Below are 14,962 nucleotides of genomic sequence, written 5' to 3'. Positions count from 1 at the left end.
GTGAGTTTCACAACTTGTATATGTGAAATATCACTTTATTTTACTTTTTTCTAATTTATATTTACTCCAGTCTAGATTTATATCTAGATTTCTGTTTTTTTTTTTTTTCCTATTTTTATAGTAACATATGATAGCCACCACGGATGATATGCAGTTTTAGGGGGTTAGTGGAGTATAGTGGAGGTGAGGTGGTAGAGTGGGTTCAGAAAGCCGGATGCCATTCTTCCTCAACTCCATTCCCGGGAGCCATAGATATGTGAATTTCTTCATTTATAAAATGAATGGTCTGTATCTCAGGGTTAAGACTGCTAATCTTCTCAAATGAAAATTATGTAGCACTGAACTTTTCTAATATATAAAATGACCTAGTTTGTTGAAAGACTTAGGGGCTGACAGAAGTTCCAGAAATTTTTAAGAGTTAATGCACCAAAGGGAAGGGTAGGGATAAATTAGGAGATTGGGATCAATAGATACACCCTACTGTATATAAAATAGATAAACAATAAGGACCTACTGTTAAGGCCAGGGAACTATATTCAATATCTTGTAACAACTTATAATGGAAAAAAATCTGACAAAGAGTATATATATATTTTTTCTGAATCACTTTACTGTTTACCTGAAACTAACATTGTAAATCGACTATACTTTAATAGAGTTAAGGTACAGGAATTATTCTCTTTCAAAGTGAAAAAATAAATCTGTCATCCCATTATTCATCACTCAGACAGTTCAGCGCTGCATTTTAAATCATATCACCATGAAATGGCTAATAAGCATGGAGCTTGATACACGGGTGATTCATTTATTTATCTATTGGTACTCCTGGTTTTATAACTTCATCAAACTGGAAAACAGAAAGTCATGCTTAATTTATGAGGGTGTCCAAAACTGCACCTAGTTATTTATACAAAGCCTTTCTTCTTGCAGTAAAGGCTATGGTAATTCTACATGAATTATAAGTTGCGTACAAATATAAAGTTATTTTTTCCTCTTATTTCAGAGTGCGGAGGTATGCTGACCGGAACTTATGGTTCTATTAAGTCTCCAGGGTATCCTGGAAAGTATCCTCCAGGAAGAGATTGTGTCTGGAGGGTGATAACTAGTCCTGACCTCCTGATCACATTTACTTTTGGGACCTTGAGCCTGGAGCACCATGATGACTGTAGCAAAGATTATCTTGAGGTAGACCATTGTATTTACTTATTTATATAAAAAATACTTTTATTTATTTATTTATTTTTGCTGCACTGGGTCTTCATTTTGTGCGGGCTTTCTCTAGTTGCGGAGGGCTGGGGCTGCTCTTCACTGTGGTGTGTGGGCTTCTCAGTGTGGTGGCTTCTCTTGTTGTGAAGCAGGGGCTCCAGAGCATGGACTCAGTAGTTGTGCCACAGAGGCTTAGTCACTCCCTGGCATGTGGGATCTTCCTGGACCAGGGATTGAACCTGTTCCCAACGTTGGAAGGCAGATTCTTATCCACTGCACCACCAGAGAAGTCCAACAACTGGATTTAGATAGAATTTATCATGATATGATTAGAACTCAGGGAACTATTATTAGTGATGCCCTTGGATGACCAAAATTTGTTAGCAATAGTTAGATGTATTTATTATTCAATAGGTAGCCGATGGACTTCTAGATCTTGCTAACTCCCTATTTTGTCAGCAGTGAAAGTGTGGAGTCCTAACCACTGGACCGCCAGGGAATTCTTGGTAACTCTCCATCTTTAGCTATGCCAGCTTGTTGTTTCTTATGGGTTCCATTTAAATGTGGGAAACAGACTGCCCTGCCTTTCCCTGTCATTTCCCAGAAGCCTAGTTTCTTTCCATGGGAATAGCAGATTTAATGAAATCAACACCCAGGAACGGGTGTCTTCTCCATAGCAGATTCAAATCTTCAGTTGTCTGCTATAAACTTGCCCAGGTGTTTCACAAGTTGACTCTAGGGTTCCATGAAGAAAAATAACCTAATAGCAATGGCGTTTGGATTGCTGAAGGGTGTGCCTCACTGGCTGTATTGATCCTGTCACTGGGAAGAAAGAAGTCACCCTCTGTCCCTCCAGTTTATCATTAGTAAAAGATTAAAATATGAAAGAGGAAACATGTGGCATTTGTTATATTCAAATGCTATAAGCATGTAGCTCTATCAAAAACATGGCTCTCCATTTGTAAACTGAAAAGATCATTGAGAAGATTGAATTCTTATGTTGTTCCCATCTTGTTTACCACCATAAGTCTCTGAGTCCCTTGCAGCAGTGATAAAAGATAATATGGTTTCCCAAGTCCATTAGAGAAGAATGGAGCATAATGGAGTTACTGATAAAAATGGAAGTCTATGGCTGCCAGACAGGAATCTCCATGAGCGAAGTCATTAGTAATTTAGCATGTGTAATGGAATCCCTCAGAAGAAATGTAGTAGCCATCATGGTCAACAAAAGAGTCTGAAGTGCAGTACTTGGATGCAATCTCAAAAACAACAGAATGATCTCTGTTCATCTCCAAGGCAAACCATTCAATATCACAGTTATCCAAGTCTATGCCCCAACCAGTAACACTGAAGAAACTGAAGTTGAATGGTTTTATGAAGACCTACAAGACCTTTTAGAACTAACACCCAAAAAAGATGTCCTTTCAATTATAGGGGACTGGAATGCAAAAGTAGGAAGTCAATAAACACCTGGAGTAACAGGCAAATTTGGCCTTGGAGTACAGAATGAAGTAGGGCAAAGGCTAATAGAGTTTTGCCAAGAAAATGCACTGGTCATAGCAAACACCCACTTCTAACAACACAAGAGAAGGCTCTACACATGGACATCACCAGATGGCCAACACCGAACTCAGATTGATTATATTCTTTGCAGCCAAAGATGGAGAAGCTCTATACAGTCAACAAAAACAAGACTGGGAGCTGACTGTGGCTCAGATCATGAACTCCTTATTGCCAAATTCAGACTTAAATTGAAGAAAGTAGGGAAAACCGCTAGACCATTCAGGTATGACCTAAATCAAATCCCTTATGATTATACAGTGGAAGTGAGTAATAGATTTAAGGGTCTAGATCTGATAGATAGAGTGCCTGATGAAATATGGAATGAGGTTCCTGACATTGTATAGGAGACAGGGATCAAGACCATCCCCATGGAAAAGAAATGCAAAAAAGCAAAATGGCTGTCTGAGGAGGCCTTACAAATAGCTGTGAAAAGAAGAGAGGCAAAAAGCAAAGGAGAAAAGGAAAGATATAAGCATCTGAATGCAGAGTTTCAAAGAATAGCAAGAGATAAGAAAGCCTTTTTCAGCAATCAGTGCAAAGAAATAGAGGAAAACAACAGAATGGGAAAGACCAGAGATCTCTTCAAGAGAATGAGAGATACCAAGGGAACATTTCATGCAAAGATGGGCTCGATAAAGGACAGAAATGGTATGGACCTAACAGAAGCAGAAGATATTCAAAAGAGGTGGCAAGAATACACAGAAGAACTGTACAAAAAAGATCTTCATGACCCAGATAATCATGATGATGTGATCACTAATCTAGAGCCAGACCTCTTGGAATGTGAAGTCAAGTGGGCCTTAGAAAGCATCACTACGAACAAAGCTGGTGGAGGTGATGGAATTCCAGTTGAGCTCTTTCAAATCCTGAAAGAGGATGCGGTGAAAGTGCTGCACTCAATATGCCAGCAAGTTTGGAAAACTCAGCAGTGGCCACAGGACTGGAAAAGGTCCGTTTTCATTCCAATTCCAAAGAAACGCAATGCCAAAGAATGCTCAAACTACTGCATAATTGTACTCATCTCACATGCTAGTAAAGTAATGCTCAAAATTCTCCAAGCCAGACTTCAGCAATACATGAACCATGAGCCCCCTGATGTTCAAGCTGGTTTTAGAAAAGGCAGAGGAACCAGAGATCAAATTGCCAACATCCACTGGATGATGGAAAAAGCAAGAGAGTTCCAGAAAAACATCTATTTCTGCTTTATTGACTATGCCAAAGCCTTTGACTGTGTGGATCACAATACACTGTGGAAAATTCTGACAGAGATGGGAATACCAGACCACCTAACCTGCCTCTTGAGAAACCTGTGTGCAGGTCAGGAAGCAACAGTTAGAACTGGACATGGAACAACAGACTGGTTCCAAATAGGAAAAGGAGTACGTCAAGGCTGTATATTGTCACCCTGCTTATTTAACTTCTATGCAGAGTACATCATGAGAAACGCTGGACTGGAAGAAACACAAGCTGGAATCAAGATTGCCAGGAGAAATATCAATAACCTCAGATATGCAGATGACACCACCCTTATAGAAGAAAGTGAAGAGGAGCTAAAAAGTCTCTTGATGAAAGTGAAAGAGGAGAGTGAAAAAGTTGGCTTAAAGCTCAACATTCAGAAAACGAAGATCATGGCATCTGGTCCCATCACTTCATGGAAAATAGATGGGGAAACAGTAGAAACAGTGAGAGACTTTATTTTGGGGGGCTCCAAAATCACTGCAGATGGTGACAGCAGCCATGAAATGAAAAGACGCTTACTCCTTGGAAGAAAAGTTATGACCAACCTAGATAGTATATTCAAAAGCAGAGACATTACTTTGCTGACTAAGGTCCGTCTAGTCAAGGCTATGGTTTTTCCTGTGGTCATGTATGGATGTGAGAGTTGGACTGTGAAGAAGGCTGAGCGCTGAAGAATTGATGCATTTGAACTGTGTTGTTGGAGAAGACTCTTGAGAGTCACTTGGACTGCAAGGAGATCCAACCAGTCCATTCTGAAGGAGATCAGCCCTGGGATTTCTTTGGAAGGAATGATGCAAAAGCTGAAACTCCAGGACTTTGGCCACCTCATGCGAAGAGTTGACTCTGGAAAAGACTCTGATGCTGGGAGGGATTGGGGGCAGGAGGAGAAGGGGACAACCGGGGATTAGATGGCTGGATGGCATCACGGACTCGATGGACGTGAGTCTGAGTGAACTCCGGGAGATGTTGATGGACAGGGAGGCCTGGCGTGCTGCGATTCATGGGGTCGCAGAGTCGGACACGACTGAGCAACTGAACTGAACTGAATGGATTTGAAGCCTTTAGGAATAACTGGAAAATCTCGGCAAGATAATCCTCTAGATGTTGACATTAAGGTAAATTTTTTGGAAGTTAATTTCAATATATCCTATTAATATCAAATTAGAGAGTTTTTTCATTCCTACATGTTAATTCCTGGATATGCATGTAATGGAAAAGACCAATCATTCCAATAATATTGAAATGACTCTCATTTCTCAAGAATATTTCAAGGAACTAGTTAAATTACTGGAATAAAGTAATGCTGCCCTATAACTTTGCTACCAGTAGAAGAAATAATTTGAGTGGACAAAATTGGTCATATTAAAATATGATTTGTTTCATTGGTGCCCTGGTGTTCTGTGCCGTACAGGATTTGCAATTACAACAGGATCATAGAATGGCTGGCATGATTATTTAAGAGATTAAAACCCAGCCAGTAAAAAGATTTGCTAAGGTCAGTCATCATTAGTGCAGTACTTAATTACTATTAAAAGTTTAACTTTTTAAATTCACAAAACTGGTTTTATGTTGCATCTAATCTCACATTACTTCCTTTCCCATGTCTGATCCTCCTGAGTATTTAGACCAAGCTGTGCATCAGTGGATATTGTTGGCATTCCTTCTTCTTCTGTTTTCTTTGCTAGTATTCATTTCTTCTTCTTGATCATTAGAAATTTATCATTTCAAAACGAACATCTGGAGAGTTCCCTGGCATCTCAGTGGTTAGGACCTGGTGCTTTTGTTGCAGAGGGTTCATCCCTGGTCCAGGAACTAAGATCCCACAAGCTGCATGGCATAACCATAAATGAATGAATGAGCAATGAAAAGAAACCAAACACCTGAGGCTGGGGGAAACCTAGGAAAGAAAATATTGAAAATTTTTCATGAGACAAATTCAGAGTATACATTTAGCCTCAGAGTTAAAATTCAGAGCAAATGTAAGGCATCTGAATGATGGGAGGAGATTACCCTTCCCTGAACCCCAACTGTGTGCTGGATTCACAGGTGACAGGAGAACCTCCCAGAGCCATCACTTAAAAGACACAGCAAAAGAGACACAGATGTATAAAACAGACTTTTGGACTCTGTGGGAGAGGGAGAGGGTGGGATGATTTGGGAGAATGGCATTGAAACATGGATACTATCATGTAAGAAATGAATCGCCAGTCTAGGTTTGATACAGGATACAGGATGCTTGGGGCTGGTACACTGGGATGACCCAGAGAGATGATATGGGAAGGGAGGTGGGAGTGGGGTCCAGGATTGGGAACTCATGTACACCCGTGGCGGATTCATGTCAATGTATGGCAAAACCAATACAGTATTGTAAAGTAAAAATAAATAAATAAAGAAGTAAAAAAAAAAAAAGAAAAGAGTTTTCTAAAGTTAATGTACAAAATGGCTAGGCTTGTTAAAATCTGACCACTTTGAACGTAATGACTCCTCCTCTTGTTTTAGATTCGAGATGGTCCTTTGCATCAGGACCCTGTTCTTGGGAAATTCTGCACCACTCTCTCTGCACCCCCACTCCAGACTACGGGTCCCTTTGCCAGGATTCATTTCCATTCCGACAACCAGATTAATGACCAAGGGTTTCTTATCACCTACTTGACATCACCTTGTAAGTACCTTGATGACTGGGAGCTTAGTATCAACTTGAAGAACAGTGCTATGCTCATAGCTGTTCTGCATTTTACTGTGAGACTGACGATGGCTTACTCATACTGATTATGTGTATTTATAAATATTTCTCTCAGTGCTACAAATTTCTTTGTTTTCCCAGTGTTCTATTATTAATGCTATAATATTCCTTTGCCCCTAAATTCTGGGATCCACATTATGGTAAATATGTGTGAGGCCCCTAAAATTAAATAATTCATACATTAGTTCCTTAGCTGTTATTGGGTGCATTGTTGGGAGAAACAAAAGGGAAATGCAGTCTCTCTTGAGATATGTCAGATTTATAGCTATTTTACCTTTAACTGGCATTGATACCTTAAAGCAAACCAACAAAAAACACAGTGAAATGCTCCGTCATTTTATTTTTTATTTTAGGTCTGTAGAGGATTTTGTTCTTCACATACATCACTGTGCCCTGATGAGAATTCACAAGAGAAACACCTTTTAAGTCTCAATATCAGGGAAGATAACAAGAAACATCTTTTCACTAGTCTTCTTTCCTCATTTATTTTGGCTTCAGGCTGAACCTGCTGCTGACTTTCTATAATTTCTGTAGCCCATACCTGTTTTCTGTGCATACCAACTCCCCCCTCCCCCCCACAACCCTGCCACGGACCATATCTTGCTATTCTATATTCATTATTCCTTTAATCTGTTTCATTTTTCTAGTTATATATTTTATTTTGTTACATGTGTTTTATAAACTGCCTCAAATCTCTTTGGCATGCAGGAAAGCATAAATGCATTTGAAAAGCAATTTATCTAAGAGAATGTCAGATTGAAAGTTAGATCACACATTTCTATAGCCATTTCTTTAGGCTGTCCCAAAAGTACATGTCAAGCTGAAAAATCTTGTAATGGAAAGTGTAAGTCTGTTCAGGGTGAATAGAGTGGGTGTATGATGGTATGTATGTGTGTATAATTTTTAAAAATTGTGTCTCGTGCCTGGGAGCTGGAGGAATGTCTGTCTGCCTGACCTTTCCCTTCTCTTCTGTGCTCTCTTTAGCGGACCTACAATGTGGAGGGAACTACACAGACCCAGAGGGTCTTCTCTTTGCCGACTTGTCTGGACCTTTCATGCAGGACAGACAATGCATCTACACCATAAAGCAGCCCCCGGGAGAGCAAATACAGGTCAACTTCACCGTTGTGGAGCTGGAAGGCCAAAGTGGCTGTTCTCACAGTTACATTGAGGTAACCTTTGCTACTGAGTGACCCTTAGATAATGTCTGTCAACATTTTTTTATATTCTGTAGAGCCGAGGTCTTCAAATGGTTGTTGGGTCTATAGCGCCCAGATCACCTGGATGATCTGGATGTTAAGTAGTATAATCCTGTGTCCTGTCCCAGGCTTCCTGAATCAGAACCTCTAGGGAATCAGCTCAGCAATCTGTGCTTTAACAGATTCCCCTGCCCCCCAATCCAACCAGCTGATTTTGTTGCAGGCTAAGGTCTAACACCTGTTCTAGAGAATATGAAAGAATTTGCCAAAAATAGATCTACAGATGGTGAAACAGGAGATGGGTAATAGAATAGCAAAGGACAAAAATGAAAACTGAGACTAGAAATTCATAGTAGTGCTAAATTACAAGCTATTAAGTGTTAGTTACTCAGTCATGTCTGACACTTTGTGACCCCATGGACTATAGCCCAGCAGGCTCCTCTGTCCATGGAATTCTCCAGATAAGAATACTGGAGTGGGTAGCCATTCCCTTCTCTAAGGGATTTTCCTGACCCAGGGATCAAACCTGGGTTTCCTGCATTGCAGGCAGATTCTTTACTGTCTGAGCCACCAGGGAAGCCCACAAGCTACTAAACTGAGCCCTAATAACCAGGGTGAATGAAAATGAGTAAAACTAATAGCATTTACTAATAGGATACAGAATTCAGAGATTGTACAGGACAGTTTTATATGGGAGGGAACTCACCCCAGAAAAGTAAAAGGATTTGCCTGGGTGAGCTGGATAGTCAGTGGCAGAGAGTTAACTTAAAGCATTGAATAATCTTTGTTTTAAAGTTTAGAGATTTTTTTTCTTCATCAATTCTGCTTGCCCTCCTACTGAAAACTTTAACTCTGATTTAAATGTGTGTAATGGATGTAATAAGAAGACTATCTGAGACAAAAAGGCAGCTTTTGTTTGCCTCATCTGGTATTTCACTTGCTTAACTACTGGTCAAGCCACAAATTAGAGTGTTGAGTAAGAGAAACAAAATACTTTTTGTTGGGTACAATCATTTTCAATAAACTTAGGGAGGCATTGACAATTATGTTTGCCCATGTAAGTTAGACCAGTTCACTTTTCCAGGAAAAACCCAAGTAACCTCTTACCATCTTCCTTCCTCCACATGTAGAGAGAGGAAGCATAGAATTCTAGCATAAGATCTAGACTTAACTCAATAATGAACAAGTACATTGACAATGAAACCACAATAATATATTTTAAATCTAGAAGTTTTAAACTCAGATGGTAAATGTGTATATTCAGTTTATGTTTTCTAAAGTTCCACATAAAGTACATCGGAGTTTTTCATTATGAGGCAATTTTAGGCATTGTTATATAAATAGAAACTAAATTTCCAACATCTTTTTTTTTAAATGAAGAATAGTAAAAATAGTTCACACTTAGAGAGTACTTACTGTGCTAGACGCCCTTACTCCCTGGCGGAAGCTTTCTGCAACTGTGATTATCTTCCCATTTGTAGATCACCTACCTGGTGTTATGGGTCTTGACTTATTGCATCTCTGCCATTCCTGCCTGTCTCATTATGGTTCCTTATTTACATATTTAGTTGGAAATCTCTTCTGCTAGTCTTCAGGTTGTTCTCATTGATAGCTGCTCTGTAAATAGTTGTAAATTTGGTGTCCCCACTGGAGGAACTGAGCTCTGGGTCTTTCTATTCCACCATCTCCGCCCAACACTGTTAAGTTCTTCTTTTAGTTCAGTCCTGTGATGACTGTATACTGAAACTGGTAGTTGCTCAGTTGTGTCCAACTCTTAGCCTGCCAATCTCCTCTATCCATGGAATTCTCCAGGTAAGAATACTGGAGTGGGTAGCCATTCCCTTTTCCAGGTGGACTGAATCCAGGTCTCCTGCATTGCGGGCAGATTCTTTACCATCTGAGCCACTAGTGAAGCCTTGGACAATTCTTTATCTACATACTTGAGTTCCTACTTCTGTAAGATGCCCTGCTTTTCCTCCTATACTTTATAAGGATAAATCAAGGAAATAAATAAAAAAAGAAGCTTGAAGAATTAAAAACATTACAAATGCAAATCTTTCTCAGGTCAGATTTCTGACTCCTGCCTTGAACACATTAGTTCAGAGACATCAGATGAGACCCTTTTATAGTTGGCCACTGAAGTATCAACATTCTAATGTGCACTAATAACCACAGAGTCTTGATCAAATGTCCCTCAAGGGTTGTTGATGGAAAAAATAAAAGAACTTTGTTATCAGAAGGACAGGTCATATACAGTGATTTGAATAATTGAATAGACTTTTCTATATAACCTTGACTGTCCTACAGAAATAGAGCCAATTGATTTATAGAACTTTAGCACCAGCAGGGTCTCAGAAGTCATTTAATAAAAATCCTTAATTTTATAAATGAGAAAATTGAGATCACAAAGGTCAAATTCTGGTTATTGTTGGGACAGAATTTAGCTGTACCTACATGTAGTCATCTAGATAGATGTATATTGACTTAGATCAAAGTTCTGACCTTTAATCATATCTATCTACTGGGAAAATTTGTGAACTAAGCCCTTTTATGAAAAGTATATCCAACACTTTTCACATGCTTTAGACAGTGGGTAAAGTGATACTGGAACCAAATTCAAATGACATTATTATGACTCAGTATATCATTCTCCTAAATGCTGGTTTTAGTTTTAAAAAGTGTACCTCAAAATGACATGTTTAATCAAAGGAATAAACAAAGAAGTGTAGTATTTAAGATACATTGCTGGTTTGGAGGAAGGATGATTTTGCCATTTATTAACTCTATCTGTAAGAGAGAGAAGGACCACCCTCACCCCCAACATTTTAGAAAGGATGAAGAACAGAAAGGTAATTCTAGATAGGTGTGGGAGAATGATTATAGGAAGTCTTCTTTTGAGTGGGAATCAGTTCAGTTCAGTTCAGTTGCTCAGTCGTGTACAACTCTCTGTGACCCCATGAATCGCAGCACGCCAGGCCTCCCTGTCCATCACCAACTCCCAGAGTTCACTCAGACTCACGTCCATCGAGTCCGTGATGCCATCTAGCCATCTCATCCTTGGTCGTCCCCTTCTCCTCCTGCCTCCAATCCCTCCCAGCATCAGAGTCTTTTCCAATGAGTCAACTCTTCTCATGAGGTGGCCAAAGTACTGGAGTTTCAGCTTTTGCATCATTCCTTCCAAAGAAATCCCAGGGTTGATTTCCTTCAGAATGGACTGGTTGGATCTCGCTGCAGTCCAAGGGACTCTCAAGAGTCTTCTCCAACACCACAGTTCAAACGCATCAATTCTTCGGCGCTCAGCCTTCTTCACAGTCCAACTCTCACATCCATACATGACCACAGGAAAAACCATAGCCTTGACTAGACGGACCTTAGTCAGCAAAGTAATGTCTCTGCTTTTGAATATACTATCTAGGTTGGTCATAACTTTTCTTCCAAGGAGTAAGTGTCTTTTAATTTCATGGCTGCAGTCACCATCTGCAGTGATTTTGGAGCCCCCAAAAATAAAGTCTCCCACTGTTTCCACTGTTTCCCCATCTATTTGCCATGAAGTGATGGGACCGGATGCCATGATCTTTGTTTTCTGAATGTTGAGCTTTAAGCCAACTTGTTCACTCTCCTCTTTCACTTTCATCAAGAGGCTTTTTAGTTCCTCTTCACTTTCTGCCATAAGGGTGGTGTCATCTGCATATCTGAGGTTATTGATATTTCCCCCGGCAATCTTGATTCCAGCTTGTGTTTCTTCCAGTCCAGCGTTTCTCATGATGTACTCTACATAGAAATTAAATAAGCAGGGTGACAATATACAGCCTTGACGTACTCTTTTTCCTATTTGGAACCAGTCTGTTGTTCCATGTCCAGTTCTAACTGTTGCTTCCTGACCTGCATACAGATTTCTCAAGAGGCAGGTTAGGTGGTCTGGTATTCCCATCTCTTTCAGAATTTTCCACAGTTTATTGTGATCCACACAGTCAAAGGCTTTGGCATAGTCAATAAAGCAGAAATAGATGTTTTTCTGGAACTCTCTTGCTTTTTCCATGAGTGGGAATAGATGCTGGGAAAGATTGAAGGCAGGAGAAGAAGGGGACAACAGAGGATAAGATGGTTGTATGGCATCACTGACTCAATGGACATAAGTTTGAATAAACTCCAGGAGTTGGTGATGGACAGAGAGGCCTGACGGGCTGCAGTTCATGGGGTCACAAAGAGTCAGACACGACTGAGTGACTGAACTGAACTAAACTGAAATGTATTTTTAAGAATCCCAAATCTTCTCATTTTGTAATTCCAGATTTCTTGTTGCCATGTGAATATGTCCTTTAAACATAGATTAAAATGTCAATCTCTAGTATGCCTCTTTCCCATGTAGTGTGGTTTGGAAAGACTTTGTGTTCAGTAAGAAAGCTCCATAAATGTTTATTTGAGAATAAAATTTAACTGCAAAGGATCATAAATGTGGTATTGCCACATTCAGTATAGCATATCTTTCTTCTTTTAAAACAAGAAACGCACATTTATACTTTAATTCTTGGACTTATATCACTCTCTCAGCTAAAGTTTCCACTTCTAAAAATGTATATTACCCATGGGTAATGTGATGTGGCTCGTAACAAAAGAATAAGTACAGCAAGAATAGATCAACTGTTAGTCCGCCTGTTTTGTTAAGAGAGCTTTTAAATTGCAGAGACTAGTTCAACAAATGTGACAGAACTATCTTTCCAGAATAAAAAGCAGCACCTAATTAATATTCCATAAGTGATGTAAGTCATCAGAAGTCTGAGTGAAGGACACATAAGGTAGTAATGAAAGTTCAATTTTAATCCCAGAGAATGCAAGTACTGGGCTGAATAATAATCTCAGAAGCTTGTGTGATGCTGCCGGCAGGGCTTGAAATGGGGTATGGAAGGAAATGAATACAACTGTTCACCTCACTAGATCTCCTTGACCCATCCCACATCATCTGTTCCCTCCCCACCAAGACAGGAAAGGGAAGGGGGAGGAGAGGAGCCTTCTGGGGAAACAGGAGGCCTCTGGGGAAGTTGTTCCTTCTTAGAAGAAGAAAGAAAAACAAAAACAAACTATGATTAATAAGACAGGGAGAAGTAAGTAGCACTGAATTTGGCTTCTGAAATCTAGGGCATGGGTACCCATTCTACAAGTCTCACTGATTGACAGATTAATCATATTTTAGACCTCTTGCCAATCCCAGCAAATCACAATGCAGAAATTGTACATCTCTGTATAATGAGATGCAAGTAGAAATAACTGCTAAAAGATTTAACTGTCTGACTTCTTGAAAAGCTATAAACACTCTCCTGAGTAATTACTGGGTTAAGGAAGGAAATAGAAAGTGAAATGAAAGACAACGTAGAAAGTAAAAAGAAAGTGCTACATATCAAAATAAGGTAAAATCTTTAAGATTTTAAAGAAATAATAAAATTAATGGGGAAGGGGGAAAGTGCACTCAGCTGGAACACTGAAGACCGGTCTTCCCTCTGAACCCCTCATCACCTCCTCCCTCCCTCCTTCCTCTCCTCCACTCCCACTGCTCCCGGCTGGGCCCTGCACAGATCTCCCCACTCCCCACAGGTCTTGGGATGACTTCAGATTCACAAAGGACCTCTTTTTGCTCTTTGTCAGGCAGCAGAGCTGTTCAGCTCCAGCCTCAGAATTGGGTGAGGGAGGTCCGTGACTTCCCGTCTGCCTCAGTTCACTGAGTACGCTCAAAGGGATGTGTTGGTCAGAGCCTCATGACTGTGGTGATTCACAGAAAAGTCCTTAAGGATGTAAACCCAAATGGCAGAGAAAGAGTAAGACCTCTGACAAATGAAGCTGGAATGCAGCTGCAGCAAGCAGATACACCAGAGTAGCACCATTTTCTAGTGAAGCACAGGTTGAAATCAATTTTAGTTCAAAGAAGTGTCTTTCCAGAGAATGGCAGAAGGAAAGAGGACATCAGGCGATGTCCAGTAACTTGCATTCTTAGCATATTGGATTTGGAGTTTTGGCAGAGACTAGAAACATTTGGCTGGTTTCTTAGCACTTTTGTTGTCAGCACAGTTTTTCCAAAATTGCTTTGTCATCCTGATGCTTTTTAATGAAGTGATAAAATATACTATTGTTCAGGTGAAAACAGTTCTACCCATTGGCATGGTGGGAGCCAGGGAATAGACTGAGATGGTAGAACCACCTAGGTTTGGAGTTTCAAGGGATTGTATGGCATAAATCCTTCCTGTGTGTAGAGGAGTTGTGTGCTTACGTGGAGATCACAAACCCCACGGAACTAGTGAGATGGAGAGCAGTGAGTGAGAAGAGGAGCTATGGAAATCAAGATCATCAAGAAAACTCCAGGGGCTTTCCTGGTGGCTCAGTGGTAAAGAATTCTCCTGCCAATGAAGGAGATGTGGGTTAGATCCCTGATTCAGAAATATCCCACATGCCACAGAGCAGTAAGCCAATGAGCCACAGCTATTGAGCCTGTGCTCTGCTGCTACTAAGTCGCTTCAGTCGTGTCCGACTCTGTGCAACCCCACAGACGGCAGCCCACCAGGCTCCCCTGTCCCTGGGATTCTCCAGGCAAGAATACTGGAGTGGGGTGCCATTTCCTTCTCCAATGCATGAAAGTGAAAAGTGAAAGTGAAGTTGCTCAGTCATGTCCGACTCTTTGCGACCCCATGGACTACAGCCTACCAGGTTCCTCTGTCCATGGGATTTTCCAGGCAAGAGGACTGGAGTGGGGTGCCATCACCTTCTCTGGAGCCTGTGCTCTAGAGCCTGGGAACCACAACTAGTGAGCCCACGTGTCCTAGAGCCTGTGCTCCACAACAAGAAAAGCCACTTCCATGGGAAGCCTGTCCACTGCAACTAGAGAGTAGCCCCTGCTTGCAACAACTAGAGAAAGCCCAGATGCATCAACAAAGACCCAGCACAGTCAATAATAAAAAAGGAAGGAAGAAAGAGAAAGAAAAAGAAAGAAAGCTCCAAACTATTGGAGCACATCAAGAGGATGGCC

The 14,962-nt window shown here is 40.5% G+C and overlaps 1 protein-coding gene across 1 annotated transcript in view; it reads left to right on the top strand.

The window, feature by feature from the left end:
• The window catches only part of CUBN (cubilin), a 273,943-nt gene that overhangs the window by 32,517 nt on the left and 226,464 nt on the right, over positions 1–14,962 (top strand). Inside the window, exons 15-17 of the mRNA XM_069547580.1 lie at positions 1,004–1,185; positions 6,508–6,670; positions 7,736–7,923. Of these exons, the coding sequence (XP_069403681.1) occupies positions 1,004–1,185; positions 6,508–6,670; positions 7,736–7,923 (533 nt within the window). The remainder of the gene's footprint in view (positions 1–1,003; positions 1,186–6,507; positions 6,671–7,735; positions 7,924–14,962) is intronic.

The sequence above is a fragment of the Ovis canadensis genome, chromosome 13 (genome assembly GCF_042477335.2).
Source record: "Ovis canadensis isolate MfBH-ARS-UI-01 breed Bighorn chromosome 13, ARS-UI_OviCan_v2, whole genome shotgun sequence".
NCBI classification, from domain to species: domain Eukaryota; kingdom Metazoa; phylum Chordata; class Mammalia; order Artiodactyla; family Bovidae; genus Ovis; species Ovis canadensis.
The sequence above is the reverse complement of the archived record's forward strand: the minus strand, read 5'-3'. Positions and strand labels throughout refer to the sequence as shown.